The sequence below is a fragment of the Haliotis rubra genome, unplaced genomic scaffold (genome assembly GCF_003918875.1).
Source record: "Haliotis rubra isolate DU_JTF1 unplaced genomic scaffold, ASM391887v1 Scf226, whole genome shotgun sequence".
In the NCBI taxonomy this organism is placed as follows: domain Eukaryota; kingdom Metazoa; phylum Mollusca; class Gastropoda; order Lepetellida; family Haliotidae; genus Haliotis; species Haliotis rubra.
The window spans coordinates 582,088-606,153 of NW_025766292.1; the positions used below are offsets into that span (position 1 = coordinate 582,088).

At 45.0% G+C, this 24,066-nt stretch overlaps 1 protein-coding gene across 2 annotated transcripts in view; it reads left to right on the forward strand.

Annotated features, from left to right (window-relative positions):
* The window catches only part of LOC124277709 (maternal embryonic leucine zipper kinase-like), a 34,437-nt gene that overhangs the window by 5,350 nt on the left and 5,021 nt on the right, over positions 1-24,066 (forward strand). The window contains exons 3-13 of one of the 2 annotated variants that reach the window (XM_046713438.1): positions 2,856-2,941; positions 4,457-4,573; positions 7,908-8,051; positions 8,358-8,426; positions 9,129-9,222; positions 11,766-11,863; positions 12,572-12,739; positions 13,661-13,744; positions 21,210-21,329; positions 22,387-22,831; positions 23,843-23,975. In XM_046713438.1, the coding sequence (XP_046569394.1) occupies positions 2,856-2,941; positions 4,457-4,573; positions 7,908-8,051; positions 8,358-8,426; positions 9,129-9,222; positions 11,766-11,863; positions 12,572-12,739; positions 13,661-13,744; positions 21,210-21,329; positions 22,387-22,831; positions 23,843-23,975 (1,558 nt within the window). The remainder of the gene's footprint in view (positions 1-2,855; positions 2,942-4,456; positions 4,574-7,907; positions 8,052-8,357; positions 8,427-9,128; positions 9,223-11,765; positions 11,864-12,571; positions 12,740-13,660; positions 13,745-21,209; positions 21,330-22,386; positions 22,832-23,842; positions 23,976-24,066) is intronic. The other variant, XM_046713439.1, reaches the window with a different exon arrangement.

Sequence of the window (24,066 nt, forward strand, 5' to 3'; positions counted from 1 at the left end):
CCATACCCCGCCTCGCTGCTTTCTGGCTGGGGCTTACACCTGCTGTGCATGCACATGTAGGATTCTTGGGACTATGCATTTTAGGAACGCAAAGCTTTTTTCCCTTCCACAAACACCGAGCAAGGTTGCCGAGGTGAGACTCCATATTGTACCATCAATGGTGAGTGTGGTAGTGAATCCTCTCCTGCTTGGCACATGCTCTTGCTTTGATCTTCCTGATCTGGACAGACAGTATGCATTGGGGAGGAGGCGCTATTCTAGCTGAGTGCATGCTTCAGTTACCCTAGGTGGGTCCACCAGTTTCTCCTTGGCCTCGGCCAGGAAGGGCCGGCGGCTGCTGCCCTTTCTGACCTGTGTCTTGTCGCTGAAGTCCGCTTACCGCTTCTTTGAGGAGGTTTACCTTAATGCGGTACCGTAATGTCTGCTCTGCAGGGGGAGCTAGTACACTAAGGTCCGGGTGGCGATGTCTCGTCTTCGCCCTTGTTAGCGCGGCAGTTGCGGGACATTCATTTGTTATTTTCCTTACCATATATCATGGGTTCTACCCTGTTCCCTGGGGTATTGAAAGTAGTGCGAGAGGCCGCGGCGGAGGTCAGCACTTTCAAGGACTCCAAACCGTTGTTGGAGCACCTCTCCACTGCTCGCCAGCTGCCCTCGCCTCTTGCTTCTTCCTATCATTCTGCTCTGGCGAAGGAACCTGCTAAATGGACGTCGCCCCTGCAGGGTAAGAAGAGCAAGAAGGCACAAGGCAAGTGCAAAGTTGCCTTTCAGGGCAAAGGGAAGCCTACCCCGGCTTCCCGCTTAACTTCTCCCGGGCGCCCTTGTTGCCTCCTGCACAAGCAAGTGGAGACTTGCCAACTGTGGGAGTGCTTTGCCTCATGCCAGACGTCCCTGTAGGCGGCTTCCCTTCGGGAATGGAAAAAAGCCACTACAAATCCCTTGGTCCTGTCCACACTCAGGGATGGCCATATGCCACAGTGGAGGCGAGGTCCACCATCCTGTTCCGGAGTGCGGCACACCCAAGTGCCGGCCTCCCGAGAGAAGGCAGACATTCTCCGTGCCATCGAGATAGTTCTGGGCGGTAAGGAAAACGAGGAGATTTATTCCACTTACTTCCCAGTGACCAAGAAGGACGGAGGGTTCAGACCCATTCTAAACCTAAAAAGGCTGAACAGAATGATAGAGGTGCCGTCTTTCAAAATGGAGACACTATGCTCAGTGATCTAATCTTTCTCAAAGATGCATACCTCGATGTTCCAATGCACCCTGATTTTAAGAAGTACCCCCGATTCTCCTTGATGGGCAGTGCTACCAGTTTCGTGTGCTTCCTTTTGGCAAATAGATGCCAAGGGTGTTCACCAAACTTATGTTAATCCCAGCTCAGTTAACCAGGTTTTGTTACCCGTACCTCGAAGACTGGCTACTCAGGGCTTTAGGCCAGCAGTTGAGACAAAATACCACACATCAGGTAATGGATATTTTCTTTAAATTGGGCTGGATTATCAACCTCAAGAAATCAGAACTCGTTCTGAGACCTATACAGCAAGCACTGGCACAGCTGTGGTCACACTCGAAGAGCTACGAGACCAGTCTTGAGATGCACAAGTGATTGATTCCTCACCTGTGGTGGTGGATGAACGTCGGGTACTTATCCAGAAGGCTCCTCCTGGAATTCCTGACACCAACGCTCACGATTGAAACAGATGCTTCCCTCACAGGGTGGGGGCATTCTTGGCGACCGGTCAGTCTTGGGACTTTGGTCGAGCACGAGGTCAGCCTGCACATCAATGTGCTAGAGTTGAGAGCAGTCCCGCGGATGTTCAAGAGCTTTGTGGAGTTGGTTCGTGGTCATGTGGTGCGTCTAGAGGTGAGTGAGTTTAGAGGCGACTAACGGAATCGGGTGGTCAGGCTCGCTGACTTGACTGACACATGTCACTGGTTCCCAATTGCGCAGATCGGTGCTCATGCTGTTGATCACTGGATTGTCTGGTCCAGACTCGATTATTTGCAGACCGCTGCCATATTGCTAGAATCTTACTGAGTGCAGCGTAAAACTAACTCACTCACTCACTCACTCACTCACTCACTCACTCACTCACCTTAAAATATTAACTTTGGCTATCTTTAATACATACATGGATTACATAATTCAGCATGGAAAGTGAGGTATGAGGTTAGAGCATAGAGTTACCTGCTCTTGGTTGTGGGGCCCTGTAGATGATAGTTACATACATGTAAAATATAGTTAAGAGCTGTCGTAGGAATATTAAATGGACATTTAAATGCTTATAACTTTACCCAAAGAGGACTCTCTTCACAGAATCTCTACTGGTTTAACATGTGAGGTTTGTTTGAGTTTTGCTTATGGGATCACATCCTTAGAAGCCTAAGTGTAAGATTTTCCCTGCTTGTTGACATTTACCCATTGTGGGCCAAGGCTGCCAGTTCAGCTTAACAATATCCTGCATGAAATCCCATCTTCAAAAGTTTAGTCATAAGTGTTAGTGATGTTCCAATTGATATATTTCACTGATGATTTATTTTGATTTCCGACTGGTTGACATGGCCGTAAGCTTGTACAACTCTGTACTATATGTGTGCCCGACACTGTCAGTTATGTGTGTAACATGTGCCTGACACTGTCAGTTATGTGTGTAACATGTGCCTGACACTGTCAGTGATGTGTGTAACATGTGCCCGACACTGTCAGTGATGTGTGTAACATGTGCCCGACACTGTCAGTGATGTTTGTAACATGTGCCCGACACTGTCAGTGATGTGTGTAACATGTGCCCGACACTGTCAGTGATGTTTGTAACATGTGCCTGACACACTGAGATGTTTGTATTTGCCAGGTGGGTTTGCGAAGGTGAAGCTGGCCTATCATGCACTTACTGGGGAGAAGGTTGCTGTCAAGATCATGGATAAGAAGGCTCTCGGGGTCAGTTTGACTTTCTGAAGCCTTAATTTATTTGATTGCTGTATGTTCATCTCTGTTGCAAAGCTCCAGTTAGTTTGTATTTCAGTAACATATGCAAATCAAGTCGCCATAACTCTGTTAATTTTGAGTTGCTATTTGATAATCCAGTAGGATAAAAACATTGTTTGCAATTGTCGTCAGTAGCTTTTTGAAACTGCATACAGTCTCTTTTTTACTTTTACTGTCTGAATATAGACATAATACCTACACTCACTTTCCCACACTGGATAATGCACTGGATAGTGCAACCTCTTACTAATGTTAACGAAGACATCTATCACCCTTAAGAGATGTATGATGTCTGACTTGGTACAGGACACAAACATCTACATATATGAAAATGTAACATCATAGATGAAAATGAAGCATCATAGATGAATAACTTTCTTCAAAACATCCATTCATCAGTTTACAAAACCTAGTGGACTGGATGGAAGAGAGTAGAAATATATTGAATAACCAACAGTATCTATTGATACCAATGTAAGTGAGTTTTACGCTGCTTTTAGCAATATTCAAGCAATATCACGGCAGGGGACACCGGAAATGGGTTTCACAAATTGAACCCATGTGGAGAATCGAACCCAGGTCTTTGGCGTGACGAGCCATCACATTAACCATTAGGCTACCCCACCACCCCTAAATGTGAATGATAACATATGGGTAAAGTGTGTAAATAGCACTAAATACTCAGTGGTTCAAACCATCAGCAGCATGGTTATTATCGTCCCCTATAAAACAAACTCTCTCTTTGGGAATCAGTTTAAAGGATTGAGTACTCACAGATGAATCACACCTTTCCTTAAACATGTACATGTATAGGCCGTGATGGGATATGTTCAAAATCAGTGCGTATCCATCATCATCTACATATTCTGTAAAGACTGGGAATGATGTATATTAAATGCACTGAACAGACTTATATATATTCTCCATTTGCTAGATAGTATATGACTCAGTCTTCTAAACGATTAATTTCATTATATGCAGAACTATTATCTCAGATCTGATACTTCTCTATGTCAAGATTAGCGCAAAAGGTGTCAGCTTTTAAGATGATTTGGCCTTCTTTTGTCAACACAGTATATTGACAACTGCACATTGCTTGGTACATTTTGTGTTCTCCTATCCGTGATTCAGATAGGTATGAACAAGTTAAGACCATCAAAGAACACGAAAGAGATGGTACACCATAGATGATGAATGAGATACTGTTTAAACAGACCTTTCATCTTTAAGGCCACAATGTAAAACAAAAGCATTTATCTCATGTTTACAAGTTTTTCTTTGAAAACATTGACACCCTATCACCTCAGAATTCTGTTACTAGTTGAGATGACCATCCACTCACTTAAAAACTCACTATATTTAGGTAGAGAAAGATAGATACGTATTTGTTTCAAAAGTGTTGGTGTGTCTTTTGGGAATACCATTTTGATGACATACACTTGATATGCTTACCACTGATGCCAACAGGAGGACCTGCCAAGAGTGAAGACTGAGATAGCTGCGATGAAGGAGTTGTGCCACCAGCATATCTGTAAGCTGTTCCAGGTCGTGGAGACGGAGGACAGGTTCTACATGATACTTGAGGTAACAGAGGAGGTGGCGTGTGGAGGTCCCCTGGGGACATAGTATCTACAGGAAGGGTTGGGTAGGAAGTGGTATGGTATCTACAGGGAGGGTTGGGTAGGAAGTGGTATGGTATCTACAGGGAGGGTTGGGTTGGAAGTGGTATGGTATCTACAGGGAGGGTTGGGTTGGAAGTGGTATGGTATCTACAGGGAGGGTTGGGTAGGAAGTGGTATGGTATCTACAGGGAGGGTTGGGTAGGAAGTGGTATGGTATCTACAGGGAGGGTTGGGTAGGAAGTGGTATGGTATCTACAGGGAGGGTTGGGTAGGAAGTGGTATGGTATCTACAGGGAGGGTTGGGTAGGAAGTGGTATGGTATCTACAGGGAGGGTTGGGTAGGAAGTGACATGGTATCTACAGGGAGGTTGGGTAGGAAGTGGTATGGTATCTACAGGAAGGGTTGGGTAGGAAGTGACATGGTATGTGACACAGGGAGGGTTGGGTAGGAAGTGACATGGTATCTACAGGGGAGGTTGGGTAGGAAGTGACATCTACAGGAGGGGGAAGTTGGGTAGGAAGTGGTATGGTATCATGATATCTACAGGGGGGTTGGGTAGGGTTGGGTTGGGTAGGAAGTGACATGGTATCTACAGGGGGTTGGGTGAGGGTTGGGTAGGAAGTGGCATGGTATCTACAGGGAGGGTTGGGTAGGAAGTGGTATGGTATCTACAGGGAGGGTTGGGTAGGAAGTGACATGGTATGGTATCTACAGGAAGGGTTGGGTAGGAAGTGACATGGTATCTACAGGGGAGGGTTGGGTAGGAAGTGACATGGTATCTACAGGAAGGGTTGGGTAGGAAGTGACATGGTATCTACAGGAGGAGGGTTGGGTAGGAAGTGGTATGGTATCTACAGGAAGGGGTTGGGTAGGAAGTGGTATGGTATCTACAGGAAGGGTTGGGTAGGAAGTGGTATGGTATCTACAGGGAGGGTTGGGTAGGAAGTGACATGGTATCTACAGGGAGGGTTGGGTAGGAAGTGACATGGTATCTACAGGAAGGGTTGGGTAGGAAGTGACATGGTATCTACAGGAAGGGTTGGGTAGGAAGTGGTATGGTATCTACAGGAAGGGTTGGGTAGGAAGTGACATGGTATCTACAGGGAGGGTTGGGTTGGGTAGGAAGTGGTATGGTATCTACAGGAAGGGTTGGGTAGGAAGTGACATGGTATCTACAGGAAGGGTTGGGTAGGAAGTGGTATGGTATGTACAGGGAGGGTTAGGTTGGGTAGGAAGTGGTATGGTATCTACAGGAAGGGTTAGGTAGGAAGTGGTATGGTATGTACAGGGAGGGTTGGGTAGGAAGTGGTATGGTCTGTACAGGGAGGGTTTGGTAGGAAGTGGTATGGTATCTACAGGAAGGGTTGGGTAGGAAGTGACATGGTATCTACAGGGAGGGTTGGGTAGGAAGTGACATGGTATCTACAGGAAGGGTTGGGTAGGAAGTGGTATGGTATCTACAGGGAAGGTTGGGTAGGAAGTGGTATGGTATCTACAGGGAGGGTTGGGTAGGAAGTGGTATGGTATCTACAGGAAGGGTTGGGTAGGAAGTGGTATGGTATCTACAGGGAGGGTTGGGTAGGAAGTCGACATGGTATCTACAGGGAGGGTTGGGTAGGAAGTGACATGTATCTACAGGAAGGGTTGGGTAAGAAGCGGTATGGTATCTACAGGAAGGGTTGGGTAGGAAGTGGTATGGTATCTACAGGAAGGGTTGGGTAGGAAGTGACATGGTATCTACAGGAAGGGTTGGGTAGGAAGTGACATGGTATCTACAGGGAGGGTTGGGTAGGAAGTGGTTTGGTATCCTGAGGAAGGGTTGGGTAGGAAGTGACATGGTATCTACAGGAAGGGTTGGGTAGGAAGTGGTATGGTATCTACAGGAAGGGTTGGGTAGGAAGTGACATGGTATCTACAGGAAGGGTTGGGTAGAAAGTGACATGGTATCTACAGGGAGGGTTGGGTAGGAAGTGACATGGTATCTACAGGGAGGGTTGGGTAGAAGGTATTCCTTGGGGTAGCAGGGTCTTACGTGTCGCGGAAATGTGCATCCAGTATGCACAAATGTAGAGAATGGATGCAGAAAGAACATTCACTGTGTCCAGAGGGACGTACAATATTATTCATTGTACCAACAAAACATCTATGAATTTGCTAAATGTTTGGTTGTTTCTTTCAGAGCAGTTACCTGCATCATTTCACCCATCAGTTCACATAATTCCAGGCTCTAAAGAAATTTCTTTGATTGGCATTCTAGAAGTTGGATAGATGAAGAATGAATACTTTCTTGACAACATTAGAATCTAAGTCAAAACGTCGCCCATACAGAATAAAGAATTTGTATATCCATAAAAATAGTCCTCATTCTCTAAAGAAAAGATCAAAACATACAGTTCTCTAAGCCGTTACTTCACAAGACCCTCGTATTGCCTGAAAGGACCCTGAAAACTAATAATTAGGGGTCCCCAGGAACCTCATGTTTGTGAGTGGAGGTGAAACCTGGGGTAGATGATATGGGATCTACAGGGAGGGTTAGGTAGAAGGCATTCCTTGGGGTAGGTAGCACAGAATTTAGCGAGGAGGGGAGAGAGATCTTCTTGGGTGAAGCAGAGATGCCAGCCATTATTATTTTGATATTACTCAAATTCTTCCGAAATTACAATTATGTTTACATTTGTTTCACAAATAATTGATGTAAGATATCATGGAAATGCTTCTGTTACTTAAAGCATTCCGCAGGGAACAAATTACATGTACTCCAGTATGTCATAGAAACTTGAAACACCAGTTTGTCTTTCTGAAATAGATTAATCATGTATTGTTGCATCATGAGTGTTATGAATGTGTTGGATGTCATGTTTAGGCAAGAATGCAGTGTGCTGAACACCTGCTGTTTTGGATAACAGAGTTCAGCCCTTAGTAATGGCCTCTGTCTTTCCAATGTCATTTGTTTTGCCTGGCTGAAATAGCAGGAGGAGTTGGGTCCTTGCTGCCTACACAAGGACCTGAATTAAATGCTTTTGTAAGTGAATGTAAGTTTTGGAGGTGTTCCTTTGGGTGGGGTAAAGTGTGATCTACAGGAGGAGGTAGGATAGAGAGAGTTCCAGGGGAGGCGACATTAGAATATTTGCTCCATGCCAACTGGCAGTGTTCCAACATCACCACGGCAGTATGTTTTTGATATGATCAGCAGGGTGTCCTTGTGAACTTGATTAGACCTATTTAGGCTGTATATATGCAGAGCCACATCTCAACATGCTGTTGGAGTTGCACGCCTGGTTGCCATGTGTTCCAGTACTGTCCAGAGGGAGAGCTGTTTGACTACATCGTGTCCAAGGACCGGCTGGATGAGGATGAGGCTCGCATCTTTTTCCGACAGATAGTCTCTGCTGTGGCTTACATCCACTACCAAGGCTATGCACATCGGGACCTCAAACCTGTACGTTGTTTGTATCTCAAGGGTTACAACCATCCTTTCCATGCAATAGTTTGGTGTGTATAAATTTCCAACAAGGTCTATATTGTTGAATGGTAAATGATTTTTCTTGCATTATGGCTGATGTGTCTATCTAAACTATCAGTACTCTACTGTGCTATGACTATCAATGTCACATACAGGTGTTGATAATCGAAATTGCTCTCAAGATATTGTTATCTGATCATGGATGGTTGAAGTGCACTATGACATGATAGTGAAATAGGTACCTTTGCCATACTAATATTTTACTGTCATTTTCTTTACTAGGAAAACCTGCTGCTTGATGAGGAGCAAAACTTAAAGCTGATTGACTTTGGCCTGTGTGCTAAGCCTAAGGTTAGTTGGTGTTGCCATATGGTATCTCATCATCATTGAGGGGTAGGGTTTTCGTAGTCACATTGTAATTCACCGTAATCTTAATGGCACTATAGTCTTTTTGCAATGAAGACGTACTGATGACTTTCACGTTAAACAAAAAGGTAATAATGGCGATTTGAAACTATGATAATTTGTTAAACAACTGTTATCCTAAGTTGAATAAAATTCTGAGTTTTAAATGTTCAATTGGCAAAGTAAACTTTTAAGGATTTGCAATCTTAATTTTTCTTTATTTGATTTACTTTTTAGTTTAAAGTGAAATTCATCGGTACATTTTCACTGCAAACTGTCTGTAATCATATTTTGATGCCTGATATTTCAGAGATTTGTGTCACATACAAATCACATGTTTGGAACTGGTGATAACACATTTTATGAATTGGCTATCTGTTGGTATGACAGAACTGGAGATGCATGGGACTTGTGTTTGATTGTTGATGCTTCTGGCAAGAGAAACTCTCAGTGTAGTTGTGAAATTCAAACATGGCAAGTTGACATGGAAGTTTATTAGATTTTAGGAGTGCTTCAGTCATCATTATGAACTTCCAGTAGTTGAAAAAAAATAGCTGCACTTCTTCTTGCGAACATACTTTCATGTAGTTGCATTAATTTGATGAAATGTATTACAACATTTTTGTATATTCTCCCAAATTTCCATAGGGTGGGATGGAGCGTCATTTGTACACATGTTGTGGGAGCCCAGCCTATGCTGCGCCTGAACTCATCTCTGGCAAGGAATACCTTGGTGCCGAGGGTAAGAATACTTCATTTGTTGTATATCTGTGGTATGTAGCTCATGGTCAGTCATCAATTAACGTTCCTTTAAACAATGCAAAAGACATTTGTTGTTATCATTCATTGAGTTTCACAATTCACTCGTCTACCATTTCACATAACTTATAGTTAATGATGCATGTATCAGTTCAAATATCCTTTCTCTGATCCATTACCACAGGGCCAAAGTGTATCTGTCCAGCATGTCACCAGTTACCTTCCCTCCAGCCTTCATTGTCCTTCCACAGTGTCTAGCAGCATGGTGGAGAACCCAGCTGTTGAAGCTTCATACACAATAGTGCCTCTAGTTTTGTTTTAGTCATTATGCTTTGTGACTGGTTGGATGTTGGTGACAGAAACTTGTTCCATCAACTGGTCACCTGCCTTCAACTGTTGTTTCCCTAGGAACAACATCAATGGCCCTCAGCTTTCTGCTGACTTTGACATCATATTCCCCTTTTGGGAGCACAGCATTTCAGTCCTGTTACTCACAGACTCCAGTGCATCTGCAGCTAGTTGTGATGCCTTATGGTTGGGGATACACTTCATTGACTGTAGTGGCTTCTGTGCCTGATGGCTTGGCACCCTCCAGAGGCACCAAAGTATTCACCCAAGGTGTTGCGACTACTGATATGACACAAGAGGAGTGTGAGGAAGATAATGAGTTTAACTTCCTGCTTTGTAAGGTCACCTTGTTTGTGTAGTCTGCACCTACTCCATCACCGACTTTACCACATTCACTTCTTCTAAGACATCATTTGCACCTCTCTTCTTGGGAGGGTAGGTCAGCAAAATCAGTGGCTCATACAATAGATGGTACCAGGTGTGTGGCTTTACCTTTCACATGTCTCACATGTTCCAGTTTATCTAGAACATCAACTCCAACTCAGTTTTTGATAAAAGAGAGAAGTTATCGATGGCAGGTCCTCCCACTTGGAATTTCTTATTGGTACTGAAGTTATTTACGCATATTCCCAAGTATGAAAGAGCTTTTGGTCTTACATTTCTGTCATTGTTTTCTGAACCTAGAGGATCATCAGATTCTTCAAAGGCACGACTTCTTCACTAGATACCTTCTGTTCAAGTTGTGATGCTTAGTCAAACTATGGAAATCATACTTCTTTGATGGGCATTTTAGAAGTTACGGTGATGAAGAATTATGACAATTGTTATGGATATACAACTTCTTTTAATAGATTCTAATGTCACTTTCTTGACAACAACATTAGATTCTATGTCGAAATGTCGCCTATCACAGAATAAAAGAAATTGTATAGCCATAAAAATTGACATTATTCTTTATAGAAGTCATACTTGATTCTCCTGCACACTACACAGTTCCACACAACCAGTGATCTCCTTGTGGTCTCTCAAGATATTTCAACTGTTGGTTGCCCCATCATGTCCAGTTTACTACGCATTACTCCTGTCATCTCTCATGTACTGGGGGCGGTGGGGTAGCCGAATGCTTAAAGCGTTGGCTTGTCACGCCGAAGACCCGGGTTCGAATCCCCACATGGGCACAATGTGTGAAGCCCATTTCTGGTGTCCCCGGCCGTGATGTTGCTGGAATATTGCTAAAAGCGACGTAAAACCAAACTCAGTCAGTCAGTCTGATGTACTGAGATACATCTTGAATTTCTGGCAGTTGGCAAGTCAATGATGCAGATGCTATTTGATCTATTCCGGAGTTCTGATCTCCACAGACAACAAATTGCCTCATGTCAGCAAGATGTTCACCTACTGAATGTAATGTATCAGTTTATGGGCAGTGTGCCTCTGCAGGCCAGAGCTCGTCCCATTGCAGGTATCAGGAAAATATTGGTGGAAGTGATCTACTCCTTTCTCAGTCAGTTTGGAGAGATGTCAAACTCTGGGCATGTCCAACACTGTGCTACTTGTCACAATTTTTAGTTGTGGGATAAGCTTTGCACTATGCTGTATCAGGATAAGAAATAATTTCGATCAAATATTTATGAAATAAGTATACATATTATGATACCCCAACTCCAAGGCCAACCTGACATTCCTCTGTCTGAATTTGAGGGGCGGTGAGTAGCCTAGTGGTTAAAGTGTTCGCTCGTCACCCCAAAGACCAAGTTTTTATTTCCCACATAGGTACAATGTGTGAATCCCATTGCTAGTGTTCCGCGCCATGATTTTGCTGGAATATTGCTAAACTGGAGTAAAACTAAACTTACTCCCACACTGTCTGAAGTTTCCTGTAGCATTTACATAGCAATGAAAAGTGAGGGCTATGGGAGGTAACTCTAGTTGGTGATCTTGTGGAGAGATATGTTTGGTTTAAAATGATTGGACATTTGCACTATGCTGTGTTAATATAAGTTGACTGATATCATAAACATGCTCAGGTAATGAATGTGCTACCCTTTGGGGATTCCAGGTCAGTATTGGTCTCCAGCCACCTTTGCTGGTCATCAGGGGTGATTTACTAAAAAATAAAATAAATGAAATAAAAAAAATAGTGTTCGATGACCTGACTCTGTGAATGTAATATCTAGGCTGACTTGTGGAGTATGGGGGTGCTGCTGTATGCGCTGCTGTGTGGCTTCCTGCCCTTTGATGATGACAAGATACCTGCACTGTACAGGAAAATACAGGTAGTACAGCATTCCGATATGGTTCTACAAACTTGAAAATTACTTGACCTGAACCCGGTTTGATATTAATTACTTAACTTTAACACAGGAACAAAGTGCTTTAAAACAAATTAAATTGTATTAACACACCCTCAAAATATTTACTGAAATAATCATTTAATTTTGCTGTCATTTTTGAGATTCAGAAATGTTACAAGTGTGTTTCTATCAAGCATAGTCATTGTGAATACTATTTGGTGTGATACTGTAAGCAGAATGAGGGATTTGAATGAGGTCCAACAACGAAAAAGTAGGCATGTCTTTAGGTCTTATATGTTTTCAGTAGAAATGCATCTTTTACTGAACACATTGCAAATGGCTAACATGTCACTGGTTAGAAATAATGCACTTTGACCTTTGTTGGAAAGTAAGTTTGTGTAACTTATGTCAGACTTGAAGTCAGATTAATTTCCTTGCTTGTCTTATCTTCTGGTAAATGAAATTATTGTTTTGGGATGCTTGACAAGTGGTATTTTTTAAAATTGTTTTTGGATCCTTAAAATGTGTATGAATCCTCTTCTCTATTCTATTGTCTCAACGTGCATGGCAGTCATAAACAGAACCAAATGTAAAATCGTATCAGTTATCAGTAAAATAGCTTACAGTTTTGTATAAAAAAACAAACTATATTAGATGTTCACAAGATGTGTGCTGTCTTGCTGCAAACAGAGCGGCAAGTATGATGTACCTGACTGGCTAACCTTGGACTCTGCGGACCTCATCAGCCAGATGCTGCGCGTGGACCCCAAGAGGCGCATCACCGTGCAGCAGCTCCTACATCACCCCTGGATGACCAAGGGCTTCAACATCCCTGTGGAGTGGAACACTAAGTACAAGGTAGGCTTCAACATCCCTGTGGAGTGGAACACCAAGTAAAAGGTAGGCTTCAACATCCCTGTGGAGTGGAACACCAAGTACAAGGTAGGCTTCAACATCCCTGTGGAGTGGAACACCAAGTAAAAGGTAGGCTTCAACATCCCTGTGGAGTGGAACACCAAGTACAAGGTAGGCTTCAACATCCCTGTGGAGTGGAACACCAAGTACAAGGTAGGCTTCAACATCCCCATGGAGTGGAACACCAAGTAAAAGGTAGGCTTCAACATCCCTGTTGAGTGGAACACGAACTACAAGGTAGGCCTCAACTCCGTGGAGTGGAACACCAAGTACAAGGTAGGCCTCAACTCCGTGGAGTGGAACACCAAGTACAAGGTAGGCCTCATCTCTGTGGAGTAGAACACCAAATACAAGGTAGGCCTCAACTCCGTGGAGTGGAACACCAAGTACAAGGTAGGCCTCATCCCTGTGCGGTGGAACACCAAGTACAAGGTAGGCCTCATCTCTGTGGAGTGGAACACCAAGTACAAGGTAGGCCTCATCCCTGTGGAGTGGAACACCAAGTACAAGGTAGGCCTCATCCCTGTGCGGTGGAACACCAAATACAAGGTAGGCCTCAACTCCGTGGAGTGGAACACCAAGTACAAGGTAGGCCTCATCCCTGTGCGGTGGAACACCAAGTACAAGGTTGGCATCCACACAAAGGATATCATTGCCAGCTTGTTGGCCACTGGTTCAGTATGAGGAATGAGGTAATATGTTGTTTATGTTCACCAAGAAGGATCTGTTCTAATCTCTACGCATGACTAGGTAGGTTATTAATTATTGTTGATTTATTGACATCCAAGAATTTCCAAAATATATTGAATACTCTTGCCTGTTTTTGCATTTCATTTTATCATTAGAAACTTTTTGATTCCTCAGCGCACATTGGATGATGACTGTATAACAGAACTAGCTGTGCACTATGGGAAGTGTAAGGTGGAGATGGAGACACAGGTGTTACAGGTGAGACCTCTCTTACCTCCAGTGTCGTATTGACCCCTGGCCAGATGTTTTGTTATACATCACGGTAGCATGTTTGACCCTCATGAAATTACACAACTAACAATGAAGGAAAAATGTTAATTTGGGATGACAAAGTCTAAAATAGATATTTCTAGTCAAGTCAAAGGATACAAATAGTATAATTTAATTTTTTCCCATCAATACATTGACCTCCTCTTGACCCACCTGGACCCACCAATGCATTGACCTCCTCTTGACCCACCTGGACCCACCAATACATTGACCTCTTGACCCACCTGGACCCACCAATTCATTGACCTCCTCTTGACCCATCAATACATTGACCTCCTCTTGACCCACCTGGACCCACCAATACATTGACCTCTTGACCAACCTGGACCCACCAATTCATTGACCTCCTCTTGATCCACCAATACAATGACCTCTTGACTCCACCAATACATTGACCCACCTCTTGACCCACCAATACATTGGCCTCCTCTTGACCCACCTACAATGACTTTTGACTCACTCAATACATTGGCCTCCTCTTGACCCACCCCAATGGACCCACCAATACATTGACCTCCTCTTGATCCACCAATACAATGACCTCTTGATTCACCAATACATTGACCTCCTCTTGACCCACCTGGACCCACCAATTCATTGACCTCCTCTTGACCCACCAATACATTAACCTCCTCTTGACCCACCTGGACCCACCAATACATTGACCTCTTGACCCACAAGGACCCACCAATACATTGACCTCCTTTGACCTCACCAATACATTGACCTCTTTGACCCACCTGGACCCACCAATTGACCTTTGACCTCCAATTCTCCTGGACTCCACCTGACCTACCTGGACCATTAATACATTGACCTCCTCTTGACCCACCTGGACCCACCTTGACCCTGGATAATACATTGACCTCTTCTTGACCCACCTGGACCCACCAATACATTGACTCTTTGACCCACCTTGACCCACCAATTACTCTCTGACCTACAATACATGACCTCTTGACCCACCTGGACCCACCAATACATTGGACTTCTTTTGACCCACCTGGACCCACCATGGACCCTTGACCAAATACATTGACCTCTCTTGACCCACCTGGACCACCAATACATTGACCTCCTCTTGACCCACCAATACATTGGACTCTACCTGGACCCACCAATATTGACCTCTTGACCCACCTGGAACCAATACATTGACCTCCTTTTCTTGACCCACCAATACATTGACCTCTTGACTACATTGACTCCTTCTTGACCAATACATTGACCTCTCTTGACCCACCTGGACCCACCAATACATTGACCTCCTCTTGACCCACCAATACATTGGACTCTCTTGACTCCTCTTGACCAACCACCATGGACCTTGATCCACCAATACATTGACCTCTTGACCCACCTGGACCCACCAATACATTGACCTCCTCTTGACCCACCAATACATTGACCTCCTCTTGACTCCACTCTGGACCCACCAATACATTGACCTCTTGACCCACCTGGACCCACCAATTGACTCTCATTGACCTCCTCTTGACTCCACCAATACATTGACCTCCTCTTGACCCACCTGGACCCACCATACATTGGCCTCACCTCTTGACCCACCTGGACCCACCAATACATTGACTCTTGACCTCCTGGACCCACCAATACATTGACCTCCTCTTGACCCACCAATACATTGACCTCTTGACCCACCTGGGACCCACCAATACATTGACCTCTTGACCCACCTGGACCCACCAATACATTGACCTCCTCTTGACCCACCAATACATTGACCTCTTTGGACCCATTGGACTCCTCTGACCCACTCTGGACCTACCAATACATTGACCTCCTCTTGACCCACCTGGACCCACCAATACATTGACCTCTCTTGACCCACCAACCTACTTGACCCACTGACCTCCTTTGACCCACCTGGACCCACCAATACATTGGACCTCCTTTGACCCACTCTGGACCCACCAATACATTGACCTCTTGACCCACTAATACATTGACCCACCACTGCCCATTGACCAATCTTTGACCCACCTGGACCCACCAATACATTGACCTCTTCCCACTTGACTCCACCCAATACATTGACCTCTTGACCCACCTGGACCCACCAATACATTGACCTCTTGACTCCACTCACCAATACATTGACCTCCTCTTGGACCCACCAATACATTGGACCTACCAATACATTGACTCTTCTTGACCCACTCTGGACCCAATACATTGACCTCTCTTGACCCACCTGGACCCACCAATACATTGACTCTCTTCTTGATCCACCAATACATTGACCTCTTGACCCACCTGGACCCACCAATACATTGACCTCTTGACCCACCTGGACCCACCACCCACTTGGACCCACATTCATTGACCTCCTCTTGACCCACCAATACATTGGACTCTCCTCTCTCTTGACCACCAATACATTGACCTCTGGACCCACCAATACATTGACCTCTTGACCCACCTGGACCCACCAATACATTGACCTCCTCTTGACCCACCAATACATTGACCTCTTGACCCACCTGGACCCACCAATACATTGACCTCTTGACCCACCTGGACCCACCAATTCATTGACCTCCTCTTGACCCACCAATACATTAACCTCCTCTTGACCCACCTGGACCCACCAATACATTGACCTCTTGACCCACCTGGACCCACCAATACATTGACCTCCTCTTGACCCACCAATACATTGACCTCTTGACCCACCTGGACCCACCAATACATTGACCTCTTTTGACCCACCTGGACCCACCAATACATTGACCTCTTCTTGACCCACCAAATGACCTCTGACCTCCTCTTGACCCACCTGGACCCACCCACCAATACATTGACCTCTTTCTTGACCCACCTGGACCCACCAATGACCTCCTCTTGACCCACCAATCCATTGACCTCCTTTGACCCACCTGGACCCACCAATACATTGACCTCCTTGACCCACCTGGACCCACCAATGACATTGACCCACCAATACATTGACTCTTTGACCCACCTGGACCAACCCAATACATTGACCTCTTTGACCCACCTGGACCCACCACCCATACATTGACCTCTCTTGACCCACCTGGACCCACCAATACATTGACCTCTTCTTGACCCACCTGGATACAATGACCTCTTGACCCACCACCAATACATTGACCTCTTTGACCCACCTGGACCCACCAATACATTGACCTCTTGACCCACCTGGACCCACCAATACATTGACTCTCCTCTTGATCCACCAATACATTGACCTCTCTTGACTCACCAATACACCCACCACCCTCTCTTGACCCACCTGGACCCACCAATACATTGACCTCTTGGACCTCACCAATACATTGACCCACCAATGACTCACCTGACCTCCACCAATGGACCACTCTTGCACCAATACATTGACCTCCTTGACTCCCTGGACCACCACATGGACCTAACCACCTGGACCCACCAATTGACCTGACTTGGACTCCACTTGACCCACCAATACATTGACCTCCTGACCCACCTGGACTCCACCAATACATTGACCTCTCTTTTGACCTCACTCTGGACCCACCAATACATTGACTCTCCTCTGATCCACCAATACATTGGACCTTGACCTTACCTTGGACCACCAATGCTCTTGGACCCACCTGGACCCACCAACATTGACTCCTCTTGACCCACCTGGACCCACCAATACATTGACTCTTTGACTCCTCTTGATCCACCAATGATTGACCTTCTTGACTTGACCAATAATACATTGACCTCCTTGACTCCACCACCCACCAATGACCCCACCTTGACCTCCTTCTTGACCCACCAATACATTGACCTTGACTCCACCAATACATTGACCTCTTTGACTCACCTTGACCCACCAATACATTGACCTTCTTGACCTCCTGATCCACCAATACAATGACCCCTTTGACCTTCCAATACATGACCCTCTGACCCACCTGGAGACACCAATACATTGACCTCTTGACCCACCTGGACCCACCAATACATTGACCTCCTCTTTGACCCACCTGAATACATTGCACATGACCTCTTGACTCCACCTGGACCCACCAATACATTGACCTCCTTTGACTCCACTTGGACCCACCAATGCATTGACCTCTGGACCCTCTTGGACCACCAATGGACCTTGGACCTCTCTTGGATACATTGGACTTCTTTGGACTCCACCAATACATTGGACCAACCAATTGACCTTCTTGGACCTGACCTGGACCCACCAATACATTGGACTCCTTGGACCTTACCTGGACTTCTCACCAATACATTGGACTCACTCAATCTTTGGACCTCACCTGGACCCACCAATACATTGACTCCTTTGACCTACTCTGGACTCCACCAATACATTGGGACTCTCTCTTGACTCCACTTGGACTGTGGGACTCCACCAATACATTGACCTCTGACCCACTTGACCCCCACCAATACCTCCACCATTGACTCCTTGGACTCCACCTGGACTAACTACATTGGACTCTCTGACCCACCTGGACCACCAATACATTGACTCTCTTGACCCACCTGGAACTTGTCCAATGTATTGACCAGCCTTGACCTCCGGCTCACTCTTGGACCCACCAATACATTGGACCTCTTGACCCACTCTGGACCAACCAATACATTGACCTCTTTGACCCACTTCTGGACCCACCAATACATTGGACCTTCTTTGACCCACTTGACCCACCAATACATTGACCTCTTTTTGACCCACAATATCCAATGGACATTGGACTCCTCTTTGACTCCTGGACCCACCAATACATTGGACTCCTCTGGACTCCACCTACCAATACATTGACTCCTCTCTGACCTGACTCCACCAATACATTGACCTCTTTGACCCACCTGGACCCACCAATACATTGGACCTCCTCCAATACATTGACCTCTTGACCTGGACCCACCAATACATTGACTCCTCTTGACCCACCTGGACCCACCAATACATTGGCCTCTTGACCCACCTGGACCCACCTTGATCCACCAATACATTGACCTCCTCTTGACTCACCAATACATTGACCTCCTCTTGACTCCACCTGGACCCACCAATACATTGACCTCTTGACCCACCTGGACCCACCAATACATTGACCTCTTGACCCACTTGGACCAACCAATGCATTGACCTCTTGACCCACCTGGACCCACCAATACATTAACCTCCTCTTGATCCACCAATACAATGACCTCTTGACTCACCAATACATTGACCTCCTTGACTCACCTGGACCCACCAATACATTGACCTCCTCTTGATACACCAATGCAATGACCTCTTGACTCACCAATACATTGACCTCCTCTTGACCCACCTGGACCCACCAATACATTGACCTCTTGACCCACCTGGACCCACCAATACATTGACCTCCTCTTGATCCACCAATACAATGACCTCTTGACTCACCAATACATTGACCTCTCTTGACCCACCTGGACCCACCAATACATTGACCTCCTCTTGATCCACCAATACAATGACCTCTTGACTCACCAATACATTGACCTCTCTTGACCCACCTGGACCCACCAATACATTGACCTCTTGACCCACCTGGACCCACCAATACATTGACCTCTTGACCCACCTGGACCCACCAATACATTGACCTCCTCTTGATCCACCAATACAATGACCTCTTGACTCACCAATACATTGACCTGGACCCACCAATACATTGACCTCTTCTTGATCCACCAATACAATGACCTCTTGACTCACCAATACATTGACCTCCTCTTGACCCACCTGGAGACACCAATACATTGACCTCTTGACCCACCTGGACCCACCAATTCATTGACCTCCTCTTGACCCACCAATACATTAACCTCCTCTTGACCCACCTGGACCAACCAATACATTGACCTCTTGACCCACAAGGACCCACCAATGCATTGACCTCTTGACCCACCTGGACCCACCAATGCATTGACCTCTTGACCCACTTGGACCAACCAATGCATTGACCTCTTGACCCACCTGGACCCACCAATACATTGGCCTCCTCTTGATCCACCAATACAATGACCTCTTGACTCACCAATACATTGACCTCTTGACCCACCTGGACCCACCAATTCATTGACCTCCTCTTGACCCACCAATACATTAACCTCCTCTTGACCCACCTGGACCAACCAATACATTGACCTCTTGACCCACCAATACATTGACCTCTTGACCCACCTGGACCCACCAATGCATTGACCTCCTCTTGACCCACCTGGACCCACCAATACATTGACCTCTTGACCCACTTGGACCAACCAATGCATTGACCTCTTGACCCACCTGGACCCACCAATACATTGGCCTCTTGACCCACCTGGACCCACCAATTCATTGACCTCCTCTTGACCCACCAATACATTAACCTCCTCTTGACCCACCTGGACTAACCAATACATTGACCTCTTGACCCACCTGGACCCACCAATGCATTGACCTCTTGACCCACCTGGACCCACCAATGCATTGACCTCTTGACCCACTTGGACCAACCAATGCATTGACCTCTTGACCCACCTGGACCCACCAATACATTGGCCTCCTCTTGATCCACCAATACAATGACCTCTTGACTCACCAATACATTGACCTCTTGACCCACCTGGACCCACCAATTCATTGACCTCCTCTTGACCCACCAATACATTAACCTCCTCTTGACCCACCTGGACCAACCAATACATTGACCTCTTGACCCACCAATACATTGACCTCTTGACCCACCTGGACCCACCAATGCATTGACCTCCTCTTGACCCACCTGGACCCACCAATACATTGACCTCTTGACCCACTTGGACCAACCAATGCATTGACCTCTTGACCCACCTGGACCCACCAATACATTGGCCTCCTCTTGACCCACCTGGATCCACCAATACATTGGCCTCCTCTGGACCCACCAATACATTGACGTCTTGACTCACCAATACATTGGCCTCCTCTTGACTCACCTGGACCAACCAATACATTGGCCTCCCCCTCCCCCCCACCCTAGACACACCCGTAGATTGGCCTCCCCATTTTATCCAGTTACCGGTAACATTGGTTTGTTTTCAGCAACTAATGCATGTCATAAGACACCTTCTCTGGCTTGGGTGATGCATGTCATTGTATCCCATGGACTGATGGTGTCAATCACTAGATTGACTGGTCAAGATGCAAGTATTTCCACCCCCCTGTTATATAGCTGGACAGTTGCTGAGTGTGGTGTCAAACAACAGACCAGTTATACGATGGCATTGTAATACATTCTAGTCTGTATTGGATGGTAGTGCTAAAATGAATGTGGAGATCAGGTTGATATGTATTTATGCTCTTACAGTGTAAGGAGACGCTTCACTAAAGTACTTCCTTGTGTGTTGTGCTTGGCAGTGGAAGTACGACTACTTGACAGCAACCTACTTCCTGTTGCTTGAGAAGAAGATGCGCGGCCGTCCAGTCCGACTGCTCCAGAAGCCCACCATCTCCACCACCACACCTGCACCTAAAAAGGTAGTCTTGCCCATAGTGTTTAACAGGGCTTAAACTGTTGAGTTAATATTACTGCTGTTTACAGGTAGAAACTTCTGGGAGGCATAAAAATCATAAGCCGTAGAAATGGTTATTAAAAATTACAGAATTTAGTTGAAGGTGATGAAAATTTTGACAGTTACCCTGTGAGTGACAAAATATTCATGACTTCAACCATGTTAGATGCCCAGTGCCCTAACCCACTTCACCAGTGCCACATGTATCCCAGCCATCAAGGGGCAGCAAGGAGGGAACATGCTAACTGTATGGCATTGTGTGACACAGGAGTGCCACCATGTTAGTAGTATGGGGTGAGCAACCCCAGGCTGTGTCGTAACCTACTGGAGACATTTACATCATCTCATGGCGTTTCTTTGTAGCTGCATACAAACAATAGTGACAAACTTAGTGATTGTACAGTGGAAGGGAAATAGGCTTGCATATATGCTTTGTTTCAAAATATATGTATCTTGTAAGTAAGGATAAAGTACAACAGGTTTCGTGACCTCACTGCAGGATGACTGGAGACTCCCAAGGTACATTCAGTTAAACTGCTATCAGGAAATAACCTACAAAGTCAATTTCAAAACAAAATTTTCTAGTTAGTGTATTTATGTGTTCTTATTTTAGATAAGCCATGCTTGGCAACAGTATTCATGTGGCACAGAGTATACAAATGTATGATACTATAGGCATGGGAGAAACCTTTAGGAAGACATTGCTTGAGCTTATTTCATGTTACCCAATTAGTTTGAACACCATTACATGAACATGTACAAAACTACAAACATTGAAACCCTGTTGTCTCACAATACTTGGGGACCAAAGAATTGGTTTGACTTTCCCAGGTTCTGACATGCAAGTCATCCTTATCAAGCAACAGAAAGCAAATGTACCACATTATACATGCTATTTAAATAACATTCATATATCAGGACATGAAAACAGATGTGTACATGATTGCCATGAAACTGTGTGTCATACCATCGTGATAGTAATCGTCTATGATGTACAGTGATATATATCCCCCTTGCTCCAGGCTTACTCATACAGCTCTGAGGATGAGAGTGACGTCAACCACTCTCCTTTCATCATCACCCCGAAGGAGAAAACAGAAGAACACAGACAAAATGCATACAACTGTCAACAACAAGCCAAAGAAAGGGTCAGAGGGCGGGCCCGAGAGAGGCTCCCATTTTCTGACAGTGGTGATAAAGAAGACAAAGAAAACTTCCTTATCCCTCAAATTCCGAACTCTCCTCGAGTCAAACCCCAGAAGACTCCGACTGCAAATGCTGTGTTAAAGAATGTTGCAGCCAAGCCGAGGTCTCCCCTCATGTCCAAACAGTTGCACATAGCGTCTTTGGATGACAGTAGTAAGTCGCCCCTAGCAGGCTCCAAGGAGCCACTGCTTATGACAGCACCTAAATCAGCTCCACCCAATCAGAAGAAACATCATTATGACTGTGCTGCTCTGTTTAAAGGTATTTATCAATTGGTGGTCATCTGTGGTGCATTCTGTCACTATGTAGCGAGCATGTCACATTCTATCACTGCTTGTAACCTGCTTAACACCAACATGGCCTGCTTGTGTGTAGTTTCGCTTACGTGCATAATTAATACAAACCTTTCATGTTAAAAGCTGCTATATTGTGAAGTAATTATCACGTTTTTCATGAAAGCATCTGATCTCAGCCAGTCCGATCCGACTGTTGTAAATGTTATGAAGGACAGATGCCAAGTATACCTTTCGACGAAAGAATGTTCTGTGCATAGAGCGTTTTCATTTACTGTACTGAAACATTGATGGTGCTGAAACAGATGACAAGTTCTGGACTTGTATATTTGTCTCTCCTAGTGTTGACCAGCTGCACCCAGTGACTGCCAATTGATGCATGTACATCATATATAGAGCTGCATGTTGTCATGTATCATTACACAGCCATTAAGCTTTAAATACCTTGCTTTCTTTGAACTGTCACACTTTCTTGGTTCTTATCCATCCAATAACTTGATAAACATTAGAAAACTTTTGTTTCTCAGCTGTCTGCAATTTCTCCTCTGCCCTAGTAGGATATTTGAAAATATTCTATTTGTTTTCACAGTTTTCATTATAGAAAAATAAGACAAGAATAGATATGATATTACGACAACCTGTCCTGTTAGTTTTACATTAACATTAAATATACATGTTTGTTTTTATCCAAATAGCAGTTTTCAAGTTATAAATGCTGGAAGTACCGCCTTAATGAATAGTAAATATTAATTATCTCAATAAAATGTTTGAAATGATCTTTTTCTTTTAATGGGTTCTTTAAATCTATTTTTTTAATCATTAAATGTTATCAATTCATAAAGTGTGTCAGTGAGTTTTTTCTGGCAACCATTATTCTCTCCCATGTACTGTAACGTTCCCTGTTTGGCATGGTTGATCGTGTTTCAAGATTTGTAATAGGTGCATGCTTCCCGTTGTTGATGTACCTGTCTGTCTCCAGTGTGTACACCACTCAAGCCTGTTGACAACTCCTATTTGAACACAACGCTGTCCCCTTCCCGGTCCTACGATTCCCAACTGAACAACATAACAGCTGACGCAGAGATACACACGCCAATCAGTGCATCCAAGAAGTGAGTGCAGCATGGCCCCTACGTCATGTACTCAGTACACAAACTTTCCAAGGTTCCCTAACTCATGATTCTCTCAGCAGCCAGCTGTCAA